This window comes from Paralichthys olivaceus, chromosome 5, assembly GCF_024713975.1.
Source record: "Paralichthys olivaceus isolate ysfri-2021 chromosome 5, ASM2471397v2, whole genome shotgun sequence".
NCBI lineage: Eukaryota > Metazoa > Chordata > Actinopteri > Pleuronectiformes > Paralichthyidae > Paralichthys > Paralichthys olivaceus.
This window is the reverse complement of record NC_091097.1, coordinates 23,916,847-23,938,977: the sequence shown is the minus strand read 5'-3', so window position 1 is coordinate 23,938,977 and position 22,131 is coordinate 23,916,847. Positions and strand designations below refer to the sequence as shown.

Here is a 22,131-nt window from a genome sequence, read left to right as displayed (position 1 = left end):
GTAAACTCAACTCAAACTAAACACCTTTTGAGTTTTTCTGAAGGGGAGGATGAGGTGAGGGCTATTCAGCTGCAACATGCAGCTTCACCACACACTGAGCAACAGTGTAATGTAATTTTGGTGACAACTGACTGTGCAAGTAAATCTGTACACTATCTATCCCCCATTCCGAGTGAAAGTATAAAATTATATCTGCTTATCCAACACATAATCTGTGAACTTGTTTATTATCAAAACTTTAAACTAATTAATAAAAAGAAATGTACAGAGGTTGAAATTGCAAAACATAAATGCAGTAATGAGTAATCATTGTCACAGAATTTTAAATGATCAACAGTAACAGTACAAATAGCATTTTAAGTGTACTGAATTCAACAAACTTACAGCAACAGGAATGCTGATGCGCGGACATCACTGGTAGCGTGAGCATCCCATGTTATCAGATCAGAGCGTCTGCACTGCACACTCTTAGAAAATCGAGGTCTCGCCTATTGTCCCCCACTTACCATCAATGGTTCACAGCAAAAAAGATAGTGAACGTGGTCTTTCAACACAGTTTTAATGTCCATCTGTTGCATATGACACAAACATAAATATTTGCAACACTTCCTGTACCTGCTAAGTAAAAGCACTCTTTCTGCTGACTGAATCCATTGCCTTGTTTCAACAAGGTTTTATAGAGGACCAGAAGATGCACGGCTTCATACCATAGTGTGGCATTGGGTGCTCTGCTTTTATTCGAGGAAATACAGTCAAGTCAACAGATACTTCATGTAGCAGCTCCGCTGGAGACACACTGCAGATCTGCAGTGCAGCTGTCACGTGCACATTGTGTAGCCCAGTGGCGACAGAGTAACCGAAACCTTTTAAATTCAATTCAGTTTTAATTGTATTGCACCAAATCACACATAAACTCAAAGCATTTTACAGTGTCCAGTTTTACATTCACCCATTCATACAGTGCATCTACTGTATGTGCAGCATTTTCTCTATGAGAAGGGAACATTTTGGGTTCAGTATCTTGCCCATGTGGACTGGTATAGGCTGGGATTGAACTGCCAACCTTCTGGTTAAAGGATACACTCTAACCCCTGAGCCACAAGGTAGCACTTTGGTGACTGTGCAGCAAAAAACAGGGGAGAGGAGGGGTCGGTGGAAAAGATGGGAGCGAAGAGAGTTTGGGATTGAGAGACTATAGGAATAGTTGTTTAACTGTAATTTTTTATTTCTAGTATATATTTAGAATAACACACACACATGAACAGATGTTGATAAGGACCTAGTTTCAGTGTTCTAACAAATCCCTCCTTTCACATTTGAGGGAGTGTTGACTGTTTCGTGTATTGATAAAGATCCATCAGCAAACAACAAGTGGAATGAATATTAGATGAGGAGCCTACAAACAAAATGATACAGATACTGTTTAAGGCAGGACACTAGAGGCAAAAAAATGTGTCTTTCATACTGGTCAATTTTGAGATTTTGGTCTATTTGTGTTCTTCGTCTTCCTTTACTCTAATGGAAAGAAAACTTCCCAAACTACACATTTACATGGTGTTTGTTCTACTGCCATCAGTTTGGATCCGTAGATTTCTCCTACATTCATCAAGCAAGCTAATCTGCACATTTAAACATATTTATTGATGTATGTCATTAACTGGTTAAGTTCTGTGGTGAAATGTCTTAGTTCATTTTTTAAAATCCTATTCATCTGCAGTGCCAATTGGCATGTGTATAAAATTAGAGCATTTTATTTATTTTTATTTTAGAGCCTACTTTGCATATAAAGGTGGTGATTGTGATGACATCATTAGTTACAAATGTCATTGTTTATGCTAGAAAACGTCATAAAGAGGTAACAAACACACACACACACAAACACACACACACACACACACACACACACAGTGTGGAGTAGTCTCTGTAGCCCCTCTGAAATACAAGTAAACTGCTGTGATTACAACAAACACAGGTTCCAATATGTGACGTGGAGACATTCTCCTGACTTAAATTATACACACATGCACTTGTCTATACTGGTCTGTCAAGTTGCAATAGTTGAATAAAATAATTGGAGCTTTATGTAATTGTTATGCAATTTATTGCATTAAACCATTTTTCTCTAGGAATGAATTGTCCATTTTTCCCTCAACTCAAAACTACCCAACAAATGAAATACAGTCGTGAGGTGAAACCCGCAAGACCTGTTCCTCACCCTCTCCACATCTCATTCTACCTTTTCAGAAGAGTTTATTCTATGCTTACTGTGACCCAACTTCACTCATAAGCACAATGTGTGCACACACACACACATTCAAAAGGTAGACTCAAATCTTTCCCACTAGGCATTTGAAGAAGCTTTGTCAACCCTCCTATTCGTTGTCTCCAGGATCAGCGGGCTCTGACGGCGCACCCCTGTGGTCAAAGACAGGAAGAATCTTTGTGAGCGTTCTTTTACACAGGTGCTTCAAAAAGTTATGTTATGTGAGATTAGCTGCTGTACTGTACTGTGAATTCCAAAGAAGACGAGGAAGTAATACATTAATCAAGATGAACAAAATACATCACACACTTTATAACAATACTGTCTGAGCAATGAAAAAGTATAACTTCTCATCAAGAGAACTTTGGAAAAGTTTCCTTGATTTTGTGTTTTATATAATTGTAATACTTCATCTCATGTTTTGTTTTCCTGAATGACCAATAGACCCCAACTTGAAGAAGTCAGCGTCTTTATTATATAAAGATTTTAAAAAATGCCACAAGATAGACTTTACTGTCCCAGTGGGAAATTTGCCTTGAAGAACACAGTCTCTGCAGTATATAAGCACAATCAAATGTATTCATCCATCAGGCATTTATCTAAAAATCAAAATCTACATATATTGCAAAACAAAAATGGCGATTAACAATAACATATGCATATTTAAGCCTTGGTGGTGCCTGCAGAACCCTGTAACATCTACCTGTGGGGAGGTCCTGGCACTCAGAATGGAGAACATTGTTAGCTCTGATTTTGTTGCAAAAGGACCTGGGATGTTCAGGAACTCCCATGAGTTTCATGGCTGTGTTTGATAGTCGGTTGATCTGAGCCTTTATATGTAGGGTCAGGGATTGCTGGTGTTAACCATATCTCTGTGAGGAGCATGATACAGGACTCACAAAGCAGGCTTTTCACATTTGTTCGAGTTCACCCATCTGCCGGATGATTCATCTCAGGCTTCTGCATTCTCTGTCACCATGATATCTCTTTTGGCAGATTTTCAATCAAATATTCCTGGAGATATATATGTTTGCGAAGGGACGGAAGCATGTCTTGTGCATACTGTATGACCAAGTTGTTAATTCCATGACTGGGAGAGGGATAAGCAGTTTGACAGGTATTAAAAAGTTTGTACCCAGGATCACGACTACGACAAAGAGAAATTTCATGCACGTACTAATGCACACAAAATAAAACGTCTCAACTGTCAGACTGTCACTGAAGCAACAAAATGATCACATAACTGTCAAAATACAGCAGCTCACACTAGTCATGTCATGTGCAGAGCAGTGTCAGTGCCATGGATTTCTGTTTTGTGCAATATATATTGTAACCAACACACAAAAACACTTTGAAAGACAAGAAAAGATGCTTGTGGTTAAGTGTTGATGAGATGCAGTATATTGGTTTATTCTTTATTCATTTAGAGAAAGAGATGTAGCCATTTATTTCATCTAGTGTAAAAGGTGTGTATGTATCCCTGTTTGTAAAGTTTGATTACGTAAAATGGTGTGCAGATGATTGTGGTGTGGAAAAGTTTTAAATATTCAGGTACTTCCTTTGCAAATGTAATAATTTCCTGTGATTTGGGGAAACCTACATGACATGAAATGTGTTTCTCTCTCAGAAACTGGTCATAAAAGGTACATTTTAGATACATTTTGATTCCAGTAAGGCGTATGTCCTTACTGGAGCACCCACTTACCCTGAATAAGGTGGTGGTGGGGCATCATGCTGCCCACTGCGGTTCAGAGCCTCATTGTAGCTGGGTAGACCCGGAGCAGTGATCCCAGCAAGGGGCACCATCTCTGGGGCTGGACGGCCATCTGCTGCCATCCTCACTGGAGCGCTGTTGGACAAGCAAACAGCAAGCAGCAGGCATCCAAATCAGAACTATTCAACAAACCATCACATTTTATTTGTATAGCCCATATTCACAAATAACAATTTGTCGCATAGAGCTCAAGGAAGTGTGACAGCCTCTGCCCTTCACCCTCAACAAGAGTAAAGAAAAACTACCAAAAAGCAGTAGAAACCTCAGAGAGAGCAACATGTGAGGGGTCCCTCTCTCAGGGCGGACACAAGTGCAATAGATGCCACATGTAACTGAGTGTATTTACAACATTAATTAGAAGAAACAGTTCGTAACATAATGGAAAATGTGTTCAAAGTATTTGTGCACAAGAAAAATGTCTGATAGAGATGAACCAGTTTAGTTCATGTTCAGCCAATCAAGTAAACGGTTTGTATTTATATAGAGCTTTTCTAGACTTGGTGACCACTCAAAGTGCTTTAATGTACAGTTTGCCATTCACCCATTCACACACACATTCATACAGTGCATCTATTAGCAGCACTTTTTGTTCTATGAGGGCCAATTTGGGGTTCAGCATCTTGCCCGAGGACACTTCAGCATACAGATGGGGGAGACAGCCGCCCCGGAATGCCTGTCACTTGTCTATAATTACATTTGGCACAGACATTCACTTGAATGCAAATGTTCCATGTGATGAGTTTACATACTAAGTCGATGCAAAGACACAAATTTTGAGCCTCTTGCCCTTGAAATATTCTAACTCTGCCAAAGAATTTGCGTGACAATTGGCGAAAGCCAATCACCTCAGAGAACTAAACTCCGCAATCTCAGGTCCTGGCACCGATCAGAGCTAGAGGGTGATGAAACCGTAGAGTCGTACTCCGCTGGTTATTCGAGAGATTTCAAGTTTCAGACACCTCATCATTTCAATAACTAATAATAACAACAACTATTTCACTGAAAACAATCAAAGAAATAAATATTAAGATTATGCTTTTATCAACTACTACTAGCAGCAAAACAATATCTTTTGTCTTTTCGCTGTCTAATCGGTTCTTTTTGGCTGCTTTTTCAGCCGGTGATCCCAGATGCAGATGAGGGTAACTCTACTTTGTTTGGGGAAGCATTGGGTGGTGGTTATGTTCATGCACCTGCTAATGTGCTGCCCGTCTGAATGCTAAGTTTGTATTTGCTTAAAATGTTATGAATATTTTGTTGGTCAATGCTCAATCTCATGTTTTCAAGGCATCATAAACGAGTAATATGTTTGATTCTATATCCTTGGTCTCCTGGAACGTTTGTGGTTTAGGTCGCCCGGTTAAGCGTAGTAAAGTATTCGCACACTTGAAGATCATTTAATCCCCTCTTACTCACAGACAAGGCATTAAAAACAGCAAACGTTTCACAGTTCCTTGAGACCAATGAACATGGCGAGGTGAGTGACTCAACATTGTGGGAGACACTTAAAGCCTATATTAGAGGACAAACTATTTCTTATGATGCTACATGGAATCAAGATAGATCATTGATTTGATGAGATTAATAGAGAATTACTGGCTGATGAACAGGTTAATAAAAACTCTTTGCTCCAATCAGATTATAATAATATTCTTAAATTAAAATATGAATATAATTCCATTTTGGGGAGCAGATTGGAAAAACACTAGTCAAAGTTAAACAGAGACACTTTGAGCTTGGTGACAAACCACAGAGGTTATTGGTGAGACAGTTAAAGGGAGAACAAGCGAAACGAGCCATCTACAAAATAAAATCCAAATCTGGTCTGATGCTAACAGACTTGAAAGATTCAGAAATGTACACATCCAAATCGACAGCTACACAGGAAGACTTTGATTGTTTCTTTGATTCGCGTCAACCTTCACAACGTATGCCGCTTTCAGGGAAAATTTGGACTTGGATTTCTTATTGTCTGAGGTACAGGAGGCAATGAAAGCATTTCCTACCAGAAAGGCGGTTGGCCCAGAGTTTTATGGGGCTTTTCAAAATTCTCTCACACCTATATTGTTGAGAATGATTTGCATCTCTTTTAAAAACAGGAGGCTCCCAGCCTCCATTAACGAAGCAAACAATTGTCTTCTATAAAAAAGATAGAGACAAAACTGATCCTGGCAATTGAAGGCCTATTGCCCTGCTAAATTGTGATTTGAAAATAATAACAAAGTTTTAGCAAAAAAGCTGAGCAACCACATAGCAAACATAATCAGCGGAACTCTAGGAAGTTCCAATGACTTGGGTTCGTTCATTCATTGCATTTTCCCATCAGTCTCTTCCCAATGTGCTTACTGTGGCTTTGCTGAGGGTTCACTGGCACACTACTCTGTATAACTTTTGGAATACCATTTTTCAGTGGCTCTCAAATGCCTATTCTCCTCCTTAAGGGAGTATCATAAATCTGATTTGAATTCGCAATTTGTTTTCAAATGTTTCACATCTGGGTTAACTTACTGGGCTGACCTCATCCTATCCTTCTTCTTAGCTTTGTAGAAGTAGATTCCCAGGACAGTGGTAATAACAGCAACCACTAGGACAGCCAGGATACCTGCCACCAGCCCCGACACATCCACTCTGGGAGTATGCGCTTAAAAATCAAACATAATTACCATCAAAACATTGTCTTTTTTAAACTTTTGTTAGTGGTATAAACTCTTGCTCTTAAACTGTTTTCAGAGACACTCTTTGGTAGGTAGTACACCAGCTTCACTCTGTAATTTGCCAGTGGACAGTATAACTAAGCATTTAAAATAAATGACAAGAATAAGCAATTATAGTCAATGAGCCCATTACCAAAGCCTATAGACCACTGTCATGGATAGTATTAATCCTTTAAACCATTACCTTGACTGTTGACATAGGAGGTCCAAAATATTTCCTAAAAATGGATGCAAAAGAAAATTGAATGATATAGTTTCAATAGAACTGAAAAAAAAAAAAAAACATTAGGTGACCACCAAGTGACAATTCATTGAAGCCAATATGGACATGCCATAAAAGTCCTCTTATCATATTTAGGTGATAATTCTGGGAGTTATATCATAATCATTTGCATGAATACACAGTTCTCTCAACTCAGATTGCAGTGATAATTGAAAACCATTCAAAGATGCTTCATTAGAGGAGAAGTGAATTAAATTAAAACCTTACAATGATTTCTGACTCCCTTTAAAATATAATTGTCACTGTTAACACTTCAGTTGGTATGGAGAAGGGCGTCAGTGACAACCAGCATTACCGTTTTGGCATCGTCCTCAAACACCTCTCTGGCCTCCTCATGGCTGCACAGCTCCTCATGACACTCCCTCTCCAAATTGTCAGACACCAACAGCTCAAAGTCCCAGCTGTTATAAAGCAGTGTGCGCGACAGGTAGGAGTTCGCTGACTGCTCATCCAACAACACAGGCTCTCCTGAAAGACACAGGCCTCATACACTCACAGAGCACATACCCACTGAAAGCAATACAACGCCCCCCAAAAACTACTCCCCCACAAACACACTATTGCCTCCTGTTTGAGTGTCATATGATAAAAACCTGCTGTTTTAGGAAATGACTAAGCATTTTTTTAAACTGAATCTACTTGTTTTAAAAAAAAAAACATGTCTCCAGCAGGAACAGATGCGTAGCCAGTAATGCTCCTGGGAAGCATCAGCCTGCACATATAACTCGCTGGCCCACATACGCAATATGTTCAAATACTCATCACTTTTCTGATACTACTGATACAGCCGGTCTGGTCTACTGGTCAGCTGGCCCACTGTTTCCATTGGTTAACAGATTCCGACATATTTAGGAAATTTTGGCCTCTACTCTTGCTTTGCCTGCCTTTGTTAGGGGGTGTGCCTGACTAGTTGCTGGAAGGAGAGGAACTCATTTTAATGCAGATTTGGACTGTTTGAGCATAACACATTGAGGCTCAACATCTCAAAGTTTATGGGACTAATAAAATAGAAAAAGAGGTGGAATAAAGGGTTGTTTTTTAAAAGTTAAAATTAGAGAGAAAAAGGTTATGTGACTTAAAGGTTCAGTGTGTAACATTAAGGTGAAAGGGATTTTCAGTCAAAAAATTGAATAAAATAAAATAATCCTTGTGATGTTTGCACTGGTGTGTTTCATCTAAATTGTATGAATTGTTGTTTCTTTACCATAGAATGGGCCCTCTATATTTAAATACTTAATATTTACATGGACATGGTCCTCTCTGTGGAGGCCGCCATGTTTTTTACTGTCATCCAAACTGGACAAACTAAAACCTTTTGAGATTTCATGAAGTTCACTGCATGTTTTCTTTCATGTTGGGAAGGGGAGGGTGAAATTAGTATTCTGCTGCAACATGCACACTGAACCTTTAAAGGAGTGATGGGAAAATACACTGCCTGGCCAAAAAAAAAGTCGCCACCTGGATTTGGGCAGATGAAGTGATGCACCCATCATGCCTAGTGCCTACTGTACAAGCCTGTGGGGGCGGTGCAATGATCTGGGGTCGCTGCAGTTGGTCAGGTCTAGGTTCAGCAACATTATGTGCCCAAAGAATGAGGTCAGCTGACCACCTGAATATACTGAATGACCAGGTTATTCCATCAATGGATTTTTCCTTCCCTGATGGCACGGGCATATTCCAAGATGACGATGCCAGGATTCATCGGGCTCAAATTGTGAACGAGTGGTTCAGGGAGCATGAGACATCATTTTCACACATGGATGGGTCACCACAGAGTCCAGACCTTAACCCCATTGAGAATCTTTGGGATGCACTGGAGAAGGCTTTGCGTAGTGTTCCGACTCTCACATCATCAATACAAGATCTTGGTGAAAAATGAATGCAACACTGACAGAAATAAATGCTGTGACATTGCAGAAGCTTATCGAAACAATGCTACAGCGAATGCATACCGTAATCAAAGCTAAAGGCGGTCCAACGAAACATTAGAGTGTGTGACCTTTTTTTTTGGTGGCGACGTTTTTTTGGGCCAGGCAGTGTATCATGAAATACTAAAATAGTTTCAAAATGAAAAAGAAATTATGAAAGATAAGCTAAATAAACCTAGACCTAGACCTAAATAAACCAAGGCCTATTTTTTCCTCTTCTCATCCTCAATGTAAGAAGACTAAATACCAATAGAAACAGATGAATTACATGTTACTTTTGCATTTGAGATATTCAATTACTCAGACTGAATGTCCATGATCATAAACACACAGAGCTTAATCAGAGTATCTGCCGATTACATTTCACTTCTTATATCCTGTCATTATATCCCATAAATGTGAGGTATGTTTCTGATGCCATGAGAAAGAGACTCACAAGCTACATAAACGTGTCAGTAAGTTCAAAGTGCTTTTCTACAAGCTGAGCAGACGTGTTATCTACCTGGAGCCTGCCTGGAGGTGACAGCACAGTGGGCCAGCTGCAGTAGGGACAATGCCAGGATCCACACCTCTGATATGGCTGCCATTGTAGCAAACAACTACATGGAAAAAACACAGGAAACAGCCTCAGTGGAAGGGATTCCAACACTTGTACTCTGACGGATAAGCCTCAAACACTCACCTGTCCACTGCAGTTTGCTCTGTCTGTCCGAGGTTTCTGGGAGAACAATATTGCTGGTGCTAGATTTTCGGAAACATGTAAGCACCACTGTGAATTCACACTCAGGTCTGTGCTGAAACCGTCAGGAGAAAAAGATGTTATGCTGCTGTGCCAAACCTGTTGAGCAGCATACCAGCTGGTGGGAGGAACCTCCACAAACCTGTCTATTTACTCACCGTACACTGGCTTTGAGTGCATGCTTGCCTTATCCACACCTGTGTGTGTGTGTGTGTGTGTGTGTGTGTGTGTGTGTGTGTGTGTGTGTGTGTGTGTGTGTGTGTGTGTGTGTGTGAAATGTCGATGCAGTTGCCATACTTTACTTAAAGACAATAAGTAATAACTAATAATAAACATTTTCACCAACAAGGCAAAATGAGCAAAATGCAGATGCTCCCAAGACTCCCAGGTTCACTGCCTTACAAATGCATTTGGTTTTAATTTGATCAATTGTAAATCAGACCATTAAATGAGTTCTACAATTTGAGTCACTGATTTAAAATATCAAGATATGAGGGGAGAGAAGATAGAGTGGTTCGATTCCAGTCACCCCCATTCCGCGTGCCAAAGTATCCTTGAGCAAGAGACTGAACCCAAATTGCCGCTGACTGCTGTGCCACTAGTGTGTCAGTGATGTAATAGACAGTGTGCTGAACATAGACGAACATTACTGTACTGTAAAGTGCTTTGAGTGGTCATCATGACGAGAAAAGCCCTATATAAATAAAGGGCCATTTACCATTTATCATTTCAGAATCAGAAATACTTCTATTAAATACTTCAATACTACAATTGATCCTAGGAGGAAATTGTGTTTGTTACAATCGCTCCATTCAAGAGTACAAATATAAGCACATAAAGATTAAAAAAGAAATATAAAATTAAATATGAAATATATACAATATATGTGTTCTATACATTGAGTATTTACTGCATTTAGTGCAGCCATGGATATGGGCGGATATTGCTGGCATTGTAATGAGTCAAGTCATCTAAGTCTGTTGACTCAGAGTGTCTGACACTGGGGAACTTCCAGGGCACAGGTGATGTAGGACCTGTTTTACAGTTTTACATTTTCCCAGATTTAATGCTGACTGTGGCCAAGCGGAGGGCAGCCTTCATCATGCGGCCTCCAATACCCGGCTACACTGGTCATCACCATGTCGAGCGGCCCAACTCCTCGGTTTTAGGATCCGGAGCAGGCACTTGAGTTTGTGAACGAAAGACTTAAAACGAGTACTGCCCCAGAGGGCGACTGACTCCCGGGCCTGCTGGATCCTGCTAGCCATTAGCTTGTGCTGCAAGACTACATTTCCCAACATGGAAGGGCAGCCGGACGCCGTGCTGTGCAGTGTCGTACTATCACAGACTCTGGTACAGTAGTGTTTTTCACATTGAATATAAATGTCTGTGCTCTGTAAGAGTTGATTCTTCAGGTTTCTATCTGTCTTAAGATCGTACGATGAGCTCCATTGAATGACAGTGTTTTGATGAATGTTTTGGTATTTTTATATAGAAATATGTATATATATATATTCTTTTTTTAAATTGGGGGGGTTGTTTGTCTCTTCGGTTCTGATGGGGGATGGGGTGGCACATATCGCCTATTTTCCAGTTTTATACATTTAATTTTTATTTTCTGTTTTTGTACTCTTCTATTCTCGTCAACTGTTAAAACCTTGGCTTCCATATGGCCCAGTTTAATACATCACCACCTCGAATTGGGGCAGATATAAAATTTGTCAGTCTGAATTGTAAAGGCCTGAATAATCCGATCAAATGTAGTAAGGTCTTACATTATTTAGGACCTTACTACCCTGCGAGCTAGTTCAGGCAGCCAACTCGAGCTGCGCTGCTCCAATCATGTGACACACTTCATGTGACGTACCTCATTCTCCACAATCATCTATTATACACACCCACCTTATTAGGCAGCCTATTTAAGCAGAGAGAAGTTCCCCATCAACTCACACTGCTGCTGCAGTATCGCTACCAACTGCTTCAGCCCCTCCACCACCCCAGCATCCAGCTGTGGGCTCCGGGGGGGTTGCAAGTAGTTGCTCGTCACTCCCATTATATCTGTGTGATCACATCGGGGGAGTGATTGAGTCGGAGCCTAGACGCCAAACACAAACTGTGTGGGATAGTGCCAGGCTGAAACGTGGCTGGGTTCATCTGTCTTCCTTTTCCAGTAGATCAAGGGGTGTTGCTCCTTTAATTATTGGCTGGATCCTTCTCTAGACCGCTCCAGCTGCTCAATCCAAGTCAGCCAAAGTAATTGAAGCCTTTATGGATGAGTCTAATGTGGTCGATCCTTGGCGCTCTTCTAATCCTGGTAAAAGAGAATATTCATTTTTTCCGCACGTTCACCACATCTTCACTCGCATCGATTTCTTTTTGGGTGACAACAGGCTGCTTGAATCCGTCTCTAGTTGTTAATCCAAATGTCTTATCACGCTTCAGTCTCTATGGATATCTACTTTCAGAAGTGTATTAATGCTTGGCCCCCGTGGTGTCTTAACACACATTACTGTTAGAGGAGGATTTTGTCAAATTTATTTCAAAGTCTCTAGAGTTTTTCTTTCAGGTTAATAAAACTCCTGATGTAACAGCTTCCGTGTTGTGGGAAACAATAAAGCTTTTATAAGGGGGGACAATATTTTGTATATGACAGATAAAAATAAACTTTATTTGTCACACTATACTACTGAATTCTTCGCTTTGTTCAAGGTCCACACTCGGACCCATTAGAGGTTAACGAAGCGTTTATGGAATTTTACAAGTTGTTATATACTTCTGACCACTCCCTTGTGTTAGCAGACCATGACTCCTTCTTGAACAAAATGAACATCCCTCCTCTGGATCAGAATGTGACTAGGGAATTGAAGCTTCCTATCACCACGCTCAAGCTCAAGGCGGCAGCCAAATCGCTGCAAAGCGGTAAAAGCCCGGGTCTGGATGGCTTTCCGGCCAAGTTCTATAAAACATTTGGTAAACAGCTTGCCTCGTATTTGTTAGAAATGTTTATTGAGGCTTTTAATTCAGGTGTACTCCCTTTAAACTTTAAACCAAGCATCTATTTTGTTACTCATAAAAAAAGGTAAAGATCCATTATTATGCGGCTCATATTGCCCCATTAGTTTGCTAAATGTAGATTTAAAATGATTGTCTAAAATGTTAGCTCAATGCTTGATGGTTTATTCCAGTAGACATTCCTTTTTGAATCTCAGGAGAGTATTTAATGTGGTCTATAACCCATCATCAACTAGGCGCTCAGAAGCCCTGATAACCCTGGATGCCGAAAAGGCATTTGATAGGGTGGAATGGGATTATTTGTTTTTTACTTCAGGGAAATTTGGCTTTGGGGCAATTTCCTGGCTGAAATTATTATATGCGTCTCCGAGGCCTCAGTTAGAATAAATAGTACTAGTTCAGAGTACTTCTGGTTAGATCGCTCCAACCAGAAAAGACCCTTTATATTTAAATACTTTATATTTACATGGAGGGGGTCCTCTCTACAGAGGCCGCCATGTTTTTTACATTAGTCCAGACTGAACAAACTAAACACCTTTTGAGTTTTTATGACAACTGAAGCTGCCACAGGTTATTTTTCATGTTTGGAAGGAGAGGGTGAGGTGAGGGATGTTCAGCTGCAACATGCAACTTCAACACTAGATATCACTAAATTCTACACACTGAACCTTTAAGGGACTACAGTTCCTTTTTTCAGCCTAACTCCAGCGAGGCAGCTCACCCCTACAGCTTCATTACTATTTACAAACGGACAGTGAATGGAACTAATTATAATATATACACAAATATTTATTAACTTCATCTAGCATACGGGACAGAACTGAGGGGCTGCTGTCAAGTTGCTGTCCTCGGACCCCTGGAAACCCTGAACACTTTAAACCTCAGGATGATGTCGCAGAGGAACCGACCCGCAGTGGGCAGCCTCCAGGACAAATCAGCCCATCCAGCCAATCAGGAGGACGGTGGCACTACAAAGCTCATCTCCTGAACAGAGCACACACTCACACAAAAAACACTCATCAATAACAATACTGCCACACAGTAACACCATGAATATGCACCACATCAATGCATGTAGTTCCAAATCACCAACTTCACAACTGAGTGGCACCCACTGGAAGAAGGAATTGTTACAGGGTGCACAACCTCTCTCATCTTCTTCCTAATGGGAATGAACCGGAGAATCATAGCAGCTGAAGAAGATGGTTTGGGAAATTGTACAATAGAACGCTCAGACAAAAACAACACCATCAGCAATGATAATCAAACAGGTCTGGTTGACGAAAATCTTCAGATGTGGCCTGCTTAAAGTGCCGTTTACATTAGTGGAGGGAATGGAGAGGAAAATTGATTAATATCCCTGAAAGTGGAGAGGAATCCAACCTGGGGTCTCATTTATAAAACAGTGCGTGGGATTCATAAAAGTGTACTGGAGGTGGCGTCCACAAAAGAAAATTCCAATTTATAAAACCAATGCGCCCGCACAGTTCACTTTATAAATCACAGTGCACCTGGAAACGTTTGTACATATCCTGCCCTCCACACGCCCACATTCAACTATAAATGGTCAATGCAAAGCACCTCATGAATATTAATCTCCACAGTGAGTCATGACAGAGTCACAGTATCAAGTGATGAGAAGAGGAAGCGAAACTTCCTGACACTGACATCGAGGTGTTTGTTAATGAGGTGGAGAGAGATTTAATTGGACAGCAGTGATGTCACTTATAAAGAAAATACAGTAATACGCTGCTGCTGTTAATATAATATGTTAATACAGTGAGTGAGAGTGAGGACGATAGAGAGAACGGAGCCTGGAATAAAAAAATCCAGTTGAAAGGTGGAGGCAAAAAAATGTTTGCTTTACACTGTCAGACTGTGAGAGAACTTGTTGTATCGCCTGTTTGTATTTTAATGATCCAAGGCTGCAGGGTTATTAAATCCAGAGACAGCTGAGATGTTTCTAATATATAGAATTTAGCAGAATTATTATGCTTGTGTTTGTACTGGGACGGTTCGGTTCTGTTGGTCGATCTAATACTGGACTCAGTTCAGCACAAAGATCCAATATCACAGATCTATAGAATGTATATACCTTCATTTCCTCTTGAAAGTGAATAGTTAATCTTTATTTTTTGTGAATGATCTCCAGTGCACCTGATGGCACAGTCGTGTTCACTGCAGTGATTTTACACGCAGGTGAACAGGATTGAAAACTTTCTACTAAAACCTCACCACAGAACTTCCCCAGTTAATGACTCATTTCAATAATGTATTTTCCCCTGAAATGTTATGTTTAAATATGCACATGAGGTTGTTTGGAAAAGAACTATATACTAAGTATTTATGAATATAATTGTCAGATTCTAAATCTGATGGTTAGGGGTTATGCTGGAGTATGATGGAAAACCATGGAAGAGACAAGAGTCCAAGTTCAGAGGTCAAAGCAGAGCAATTTCTCTTTTCTTTAATTTCTCGGTAATTTTCTTTGCTTTCCCTGTGTGTGGTTTTACCTCTGCATGGAAAGAACAAAGGATTAATAAAACATCAGAAAATCTCAACAGGAATAGTGTGCATTGGTAAGTAAAAAAGAGAAACACATATCAAATGAGGAATTCGACTTACAGGACGCACACCACATGGCTGAGAAAAGACAGCACAAAGGGAGGAAGGCAGAACTGAATGCCTCTGATTAGACTGAAGTGATTCCACTTGAGGGGGGGCGTTACTTTCCCAGGCAGGAGCGCTTCATCCGCTTTTCCCGCTTCTCAGGTGAAGTCTTGTGATCCCTGGAGGCGGACTTCTTACGATAATTTTATAAGCTCTTGTATCGTTTTTTTTTTTGCTTCTAATTAATCAGTTCAAATCAGCTGCAGAATAAATGGGAGCTGATTTGACCTGAAAAATAACACCTGCCTCGTTGGTGGTTCATAAAGTAAACATCTCCTCTCCTGCGGAACCAGCTCCCAGTTTGGGTTCGAGAGGCAAAGCCGCAGCAGCAGTTGTGTAACCAATATATTTAAACTCTGAGAGAGCCAGAGAGAGACTATGGGAGGGAATAACAGAGTTGGCAAGGGCATGATGGGAGTTCCCCCAGCAGTCTAGACCTATAGCAGCATAACTAAGGGATGGTTCAGGACTCACCTGATCCAGAACTAACTATAGGCTTTACCACAAAGGAATGTTTTAAGTTTAACTTTAAATGCAGAGATGGTGTCTGCCTCCTGAACCCAGAGTGGGAGCTGGTTCCACAGGAGAGGAGCCTGGTAGCTGAATGCTCTACCTCCTGTTCTACTCTCACAGACTCTCTGAACCACTAGAGAGCCTGTGTTTTGGAGTGAAGTGATCTATTTGGATAATAATGTGCTTTTATCTCATTAATATAAGAAGGGGACTGATTATTAAGGGCTTTGTATATCAGGGGCAGGATTTTTAATTGGATTATAACATTTACAGGGAGCCAATGCAGAGATGCTAAAACAGGATTAATAAGCCAGACACCATCTCTGGATTCAAGGTTGCACTTAAAATGTTCCTCTATGATAAAGTTAGGGCTGACATAGTGAGCCTGAAACATCCCTTAGTTATGCTGTTATAGATTTGGCCTGCTGGTGAAGCTCCCATCATGCACTGCGCACCCCTTCTGGACTGAAATTTGACTCCAAGCCACTAACATGGTGTTCAATGAAAACTCACAGTTTCCATATGTCTACACCATCAAGGTCTTGAGGCCCTTCTGAAAAATAAGACATGGTTGGTCACGATACACGTGTACAGATTTTTGTGAAGATTGGTAAAAGCAAACTCGGGGGCTGCATTCTAGGTGACGATGTTCTGCCATTTTGCCACGCCCATTTAAAATTATTCCGGAATGTCTTTTTTTTTTTCACTGTTGAATTTTCTGCAAAGTTTCATGGGTTTTTGAGCATGTCTAAACGCAATTCATTTGCCTGAAATACAATAATCGGACCAATTTCAATGGGGCCTTCTCACTGTTATTATTACTGTTACAGGCAGTATTAACTGGCACTGTGATCATTAATAACATCATTCCATCTATAAGTATTAATCTATATATTTTCATTATAACAACCAGTCTGACGGAGCTTTAATATGACATTTTTGTAATGTGGCCAAATGCACATGAAACTGAAATAAATGTGTGTGTCTATAGTAGTGGAGCGTTGCTGGCAAGTTTTCTGTGTGAAACACAGAAAGAACTTGTTCTTGTCTATTGGTTGGTGTTTGGAGTTAACCTAGAGTTGGGAAAGCCATGTTTGGTGTGGTAAGTGAAACGGATGGTGGTTTGGTTTGGAAGATTTCTTTGTTTTTGCCTTGCAGAGCCTCTGGTTTGTAAAAGCCAGCAAGTTCTTTTCAGGTGCGGTGATCCTCATGTGGTTGGTTGATAAATATCCTATGTTCAGCTCTGGCTGCAACAGAGCGGAGCTGCACATTTTAAACTAACTTACTACATATATTCTATATATTTAGGGAGTATATCTTGAACATGTGTACTACCATGATGAATTAAGGACTTCTCTCTGTTGTTGTTCACTATTGTTCAGTGACCAAGGAACCACCCTCACCTGCCAACATGAGCTCCCTCAAGGACATAACAGAAAGTGACTTATTTGAAGTACCTGAGTGTTCACCTGAACAGTAGAGTGGACTGGACCGATCATGCCACTGCACATGCCACTGTTAGAAGGCTAAGAGCAGACTGTCTGCTCAGGAGACAGGTGTTTTGGAATACAGGGGGTGCTCCTGAAGACCCTATGACTCTGTGGGGGCATCAGCGATCTTCATGGTGTGGTCTGCTGGGGCCGACAGCTGGATAGGCAGATTAGGAGGGGCAGCTCAGTCCTGGGATATCCCCCTTGACCCAACGGATGTGGGACAAAAGAGAATGACGGCAAAGCTGTCCATCTCTAATGGAAAACCAGCTCCGCCCCCTGCAGGACACCATCACAGCACTGGGCAGCTTCTTCAGCGACAGACTGATCCACCCAAAGTGTCTGAAGGAGAGGTATCACAGGCTGATTCTTCCTGTAACAGTCTAGACTGTACAACCAGTTCTGTAGACTCACACCAATTTCTTGACTGCACTTAAAGGTCCAGTGTGTAAGATTTAGGTGAAAGGATCTATTGGCAGACATTTAATGTAGAATAATCCTCATGATGTTTTCACTAGTTCATTTCATCTAAATTATATGAATTGTAGTTTTCTTTACCCCAGAAAAGACCCTTTATATTGAAATACTTTATATTTACATGGAGGGGACCCTCTCTACGGAGGCCACCATGTTTTTTGTCCAGACTGAACAAACTAAACACCTTTTGAGTTTTTATGACAACTGAAGCTACCACAGGTTCTTTTTCATGTTTGGAAGGAGAGGGGGAGGTGAGTGGTGTTCAGCTGCAACATGACACTTAAACAGTAGATATCACTAAATTCTACATACTGTTCCTTTAAGACTCAGGCGTCACTAACTCTACAATATTCATTTCTGCCTGTGCAATTCATTTCACTGTTCAAATTCTCATACTGTACATATTCTGTTTACACTGCATATATTTTTTCTTTACAATTTATATTTTGGAATTTTTTTGCATTTGTATGTATAGCATGTTTACTTATTACTTTACTAATGTCTTTTCTTTGAGTGTGCTCTTTGGTAATGTAACACTGCAAACTTCCCCGTGGTGGGACAAATAAAGGATCTCATCTAATCTTGACATACCTCAGAGTGTGACTATTGCTGCCAAACTGTAAAACTCTCCAAAGTTACAGAACTGTGACAAAAGACACGAGGCACTTTGTTGGATATATAGCATAGTTTTACTTTCACTTTTTTCATTACACAGTAAATTTTTTAATTCTAACACAGGTATTAGAGAGGTTCTTAACACCGATACATGAAGCTGTATTAGCGAGTGGATACTGCATAGACACAGATACACACACACACACACATCTAACTCACATACACACGCTCACAAAATGACTATTTTCCACTACAAGTTCAATGTCCTGTGATTTCCAAGCAGCCACAGAATGGAATGCGACCATGTATTAGAAACAGCTTTATGCTTTTTTTTTAAATCTTCTAACAACTAGCTCACGCATGCAAGCACACACACCATGACACTGGTAGTTGTCACGGGCATCTTTGAGTCTTCATCCTTTGAGTCTTCATCCTGGACACATCAATTGAAAGATTCTGTGGTTGCTGAACATCTCTGTTGTCTACACATTTACTGCAGTGGTTGTGTACACATCTGACTGGTTGGCATTGATCTATTCTCTATATGTGTGGCTGGAGAAGCAGGAATATGAATCTGTGTGTGTACCAGTGATGTCTCTGTCATAAATGATGCTATAGATTCAGCTCCTGCACCCTCTGTAAAGATTATAAAGCCGTGCTATCCTTTGAGTGAATATGGTGCATGTGTTCTCATCATGACAAAAGCTGTAAACTTCTTCACAAAGAAAATCAGCAGAAGTCAATATGGACACTGGGGACAAGCCAGTAATAGTGTCCTCTGTAACCATGATTTTGTTCCTGTTTGGGTCTATCTTCTCCACAGTCCCAGCTTCTGATTCAGAAACTTAGGGAAGCAGCTGTGCACTGCTCCTTATCAGAGGCAGGGAACTTATACAGGCTTACATTTGTCAAACAATGAGTTAGTCTTTCAACAAGCCACAAGATTTAGGTTTGCTCACATGTGTTCAAAATGGGTGTTCCAGTTTAACAAGACAAAAATTAACAGTGATGAGAACCCTGTGGTTGGATTGTCAAGTTTATGTTTGATAGATGTCCTCACTTCCAATGCAGACACATATGCGAAAACACTCACAGACACTTCCCTAATCTTTTCAATGTCAAGCACCCAAAACCATTTCCCAGGTAATAGATGAGACAGACTCAAACCGGTTCTCGAGTCTGTTTTAGCACTGCAGGTTTTCTCCCTGTAACAGTCATCTACAGTGTCCAATCTGTGCCACCGCTGTCCCTGGACGGCTTGGGTTAGAGAACCACAGGCCTTCTTAAAAAGCATCATGGAAATGTCTCAGAAAGAAGTAAAGCAATCCACTAGCACATTTTATAAACAAATCAACAACATCAATGAGTGAGAGTAATAGTTCAATGAAATTATCATTACAGGGCTTCTGGGCAGGAAATGTCGAGCTCATGCTGGAACGGATCTAAACACCTTAAAGGCGTCTTCGCTGGGAATGCTAGACAGAAGTGAGCTGATCTGTGCTGCAGAGATTAGAGAACTGATTTCATTAGTTGGTCCCACCAGAACCATGAGACATGGTTTGTGTGTATGTGTGTGTGTGTTTGTGGGACGAGAGGGGTGAGTGCATGTCTGCGATGAAAAGTCCCTCCCATTTTTCACGGAATGTCAGCATCAGTATTAAAGAGCAGGGAGGATGAAGCTGACCCAAGCACAACCACGACACACACGCACAGACACGCACACACACGCACAGACACTCACGCAAAGACACACACACACATACATACGCACGCACGCACACATTCACACACACACATACACACACACACACACACACGTCTCTATAGTTATGAGGACACTCATTGGCATAATGCATTCCCTAGCCCATTATCTTAACCATCGCAACTAAATGCCTAACCCCAGACCTAATTCTAACCCGGATCACAAAACCAAGTCTTTACCCTCAAAAAGCCCTTTTAGTTTGTGAGGATCAGCCAAAATGTCCTCACAAAGTCAAAATGTCCTCACAACGTTGGTATCCAACCAAAATTGGCCCTCCTAACTATAGATAGACATGCATGCTTGCATGTGCACGTGCGCATGCACACATACACAACATAGGTAAACACCAACAGAACAAGAATGAATAGAATGTCACATCATGTTAATAAACAAGTTAAGGATGAACTGGAATCAGAATCTGGGACAAGAATAACGACAATGATGTTGCTGTTGCTGCTTAGCAGCGGCTGCTTTTTCCCTTATGTCAGTTATACATTTTGTACTTAATGATTCTTTATTGGAGGGAGGAGGAGAGGTGTGGGCAGCAGGGCTCAAGAGAGAGGTCGCTGGTGGGGAAGATGGGAGCACTGGTCATAGTAGAAGTGTGGAAACTAGAACTGATGGGCCAGCAGCTCGCAGAGACGCAAGGACACAGAGTCCTTACTGCAGCGCAGAGTCAGACGGTACATCTGCAGACACACACACACACACACACACACACACACACATTGTGCGAGTTATTCAATCAAGGCAAAAAATATGAGTCTGATTGCAAAAAAAATACATAGAGCACAACAGGTCTGACCATCTTCCTCTATAATCTCATTCCTTAATATTTTTAATATTCAAATCATATTCAGATGTTTTATAGAATTTAACCCCTTACAGCTAAATAGACAGTGGAAAGAATCTGATGATAATCCTTGTAACATCATATAAGCAACAGTACATCTTGAAATCAACCAATACATTTGAATTAGCATAGGCCATATTCACAAATCAGTTTGTCTTATAGGGCTAAGGTAAAAAACACCACATTATTTAATGGAGAAAGACTAGGCTTTCAGCAGCAGTGCTGCAGTATGCATGCTCCCTGTGTGGACAACACATGCAGAGGGGATGAGCGATGGAAGCAGAGGCAGAGGCCGAGCCGACAAGCCAACACATTTATAAAATGAAAAGTGCACATTTGAATAATTAATACAGTATTGGAATGGTGTTTTAATCCTGAAGTTTGTTCCAACAGCCCTAGAGCACATGTGTAATTTCCCAACATGTCCACCGGCTGAGTGTCTGTATGTACATGATGATGTATATGATTCTGGAGTGTGGCTGTAGCTTGTCGGCCAAATGCAAATGCCAAGATAAAATGCGAAAGCATTTGCTTTTATTGCATTAAACTACCGGGCTTCAAGCTACAGAAATGACTGTTCCCGAAATGCACATGCATATCTGTAACCTCGGCAGTCAGACTGAATATCATCAGGTAAAGTATTAAAAAATATAAACTTCTCACTTCACTACATATGTTATAATACATTTATTTACATCTATTTACACAAAATTCCCCCTTTGACCCACTGCTTATAGACTGAAAGCTTGCAGTCTTGATTTTTTTAAAATAATTTTAAAGCTATGTAATTAGTGCAACTGTTCTAAAAGTCTTCTGTTAACACTTGGAGAGTGGTATTGTTAACATCTGAATGATACTACTGCTCTTTTTGATACTACATATAGATCCATATTCTTCAGTTAGTTTTTAAGAGAAATTAGGAAAATCTAATATTTAACAGATTCAATGTGTTAAATTATTCAGTCAGAATTTTGAGTAGTGTAGCGCTAGTGCTGCTCACACCTCTGATAGGCTTACTTCTTTATTAAAATCTTGTTC

The 22,131-nt window shown here is 40.5% G+C and overlaps 2 protein-coding genes and 1 long non-coding RNA gene across 7 annotated transcripts in view; 1 reads left to right on the top strand and 2 right to left on the bottom strand.

Annotated features, from left to right (window-relative positions):
- Positions 1 to 540: 540 nt before the first annotated feature.
- On the bottom strand, positions 541 to 9,798 carry prrg2 (proline rich Gla (G-carboxyglutamic acid) 2). 3 transcript variants are annotated; one of them, XM_020102951.2, is made up of 7 exons: positions 9,645 to 9,798; positions 9,465 to 9,561; positions 7,330 to 7,502; positions 6,936 to 6,969; positions 6,546 to 6,678; positions 3,969 to 4,112; positions 541 to 2,415 (listed from the first exon to the last, which is right to left on the bottom strand). In XM_020102951.2, exons 2-7 carry the CDS (start codon positions 9,547 to 9,549, stop codon positions 2,373 to 2,375), a joined length of 612 nt encoding a protein of 203 aa, XP_019958510.2. In that variant the 5' UTR covers positions 9,550 to 9,561; positions 9,645 to 9,798; the 3' UTR covers positions 541 to 2,372. The 3 variants fall into 3 exon arrangements, with proteins under 3 accessions (XP_019958510.2, XP_019958511.2, XP_019958512.2); XM_020102952.2 differs by having other exon boundaries at positions 1,204 to 2,415; positions 6,555 to 6,678; positions 9,645 to 9,774; XM_020102953.2 differs by lacking the exon at positions 541 to 2,415 and having other exon boundaries at positions 3,965 to 4,112; positions 9,645 to 9,774.
- An 847-nt stretch (positions 9,799 to 10,645) lies between these two features.
- Positions 10,646 to 19,594, top strand: LOC138407712 (uncharacterized). The gene is made up of 2 exons (XR_011241040.1): positions 10,646 to 11,054; positions 17,279 to 19,594. It is a non-coding gene; the product is annotated as an uncharacterized lncRNA (long non-coding RNA).
- ap2a1 (adaptor related protein complex 2 subunit alpha 1) overlaps positions 18,530 to 22,131 on the bottom strand; it is a 45,741-nt gene continuing 42,139 nt past the window's right edge. For all 3 annotated transcript variants that reach the window (XM_069524936.1, XM_069524937.1, XM_069524938.1), the window contains one exon: positions 18,530 to 20,929. In XM_069524936.1, the coding sequence (XP_069381037.1) occupies positions 20,852 to 20,929 (78 nt within the window). In that variant the 3' untranslated portion in view covers positions 18,530 to 20,851. The remainder of the gene's footprint in view (positions 20,930 to 22,131) is intronic.

Excerpts from the sequence above, each read along its gene's own strand:
- prrg2 (XM_020102951.2), bottom strand. The coding sequence starts at position 9,549 with ATGGCAGCCATATCAGAGGTGTGGATCCTGGCATTGTCCCTACTGCAG. Across the intron at positions 7,503-9,464 it reads CACCTCCAGGCAGGCTCCAG|GAGAGCCTGTGTTGTTGGAT; the intron begins GTAGATAACACG and ends TGTGTCTTTCAG. Across the intron at positions 6,679-6,935 it reads CTCCTATGTCAACAGTCAAG|CGCATACTCCCAGAGTGGAT; the intron begins GTAATGGTTTAA and ends TTGATTTTTAAG.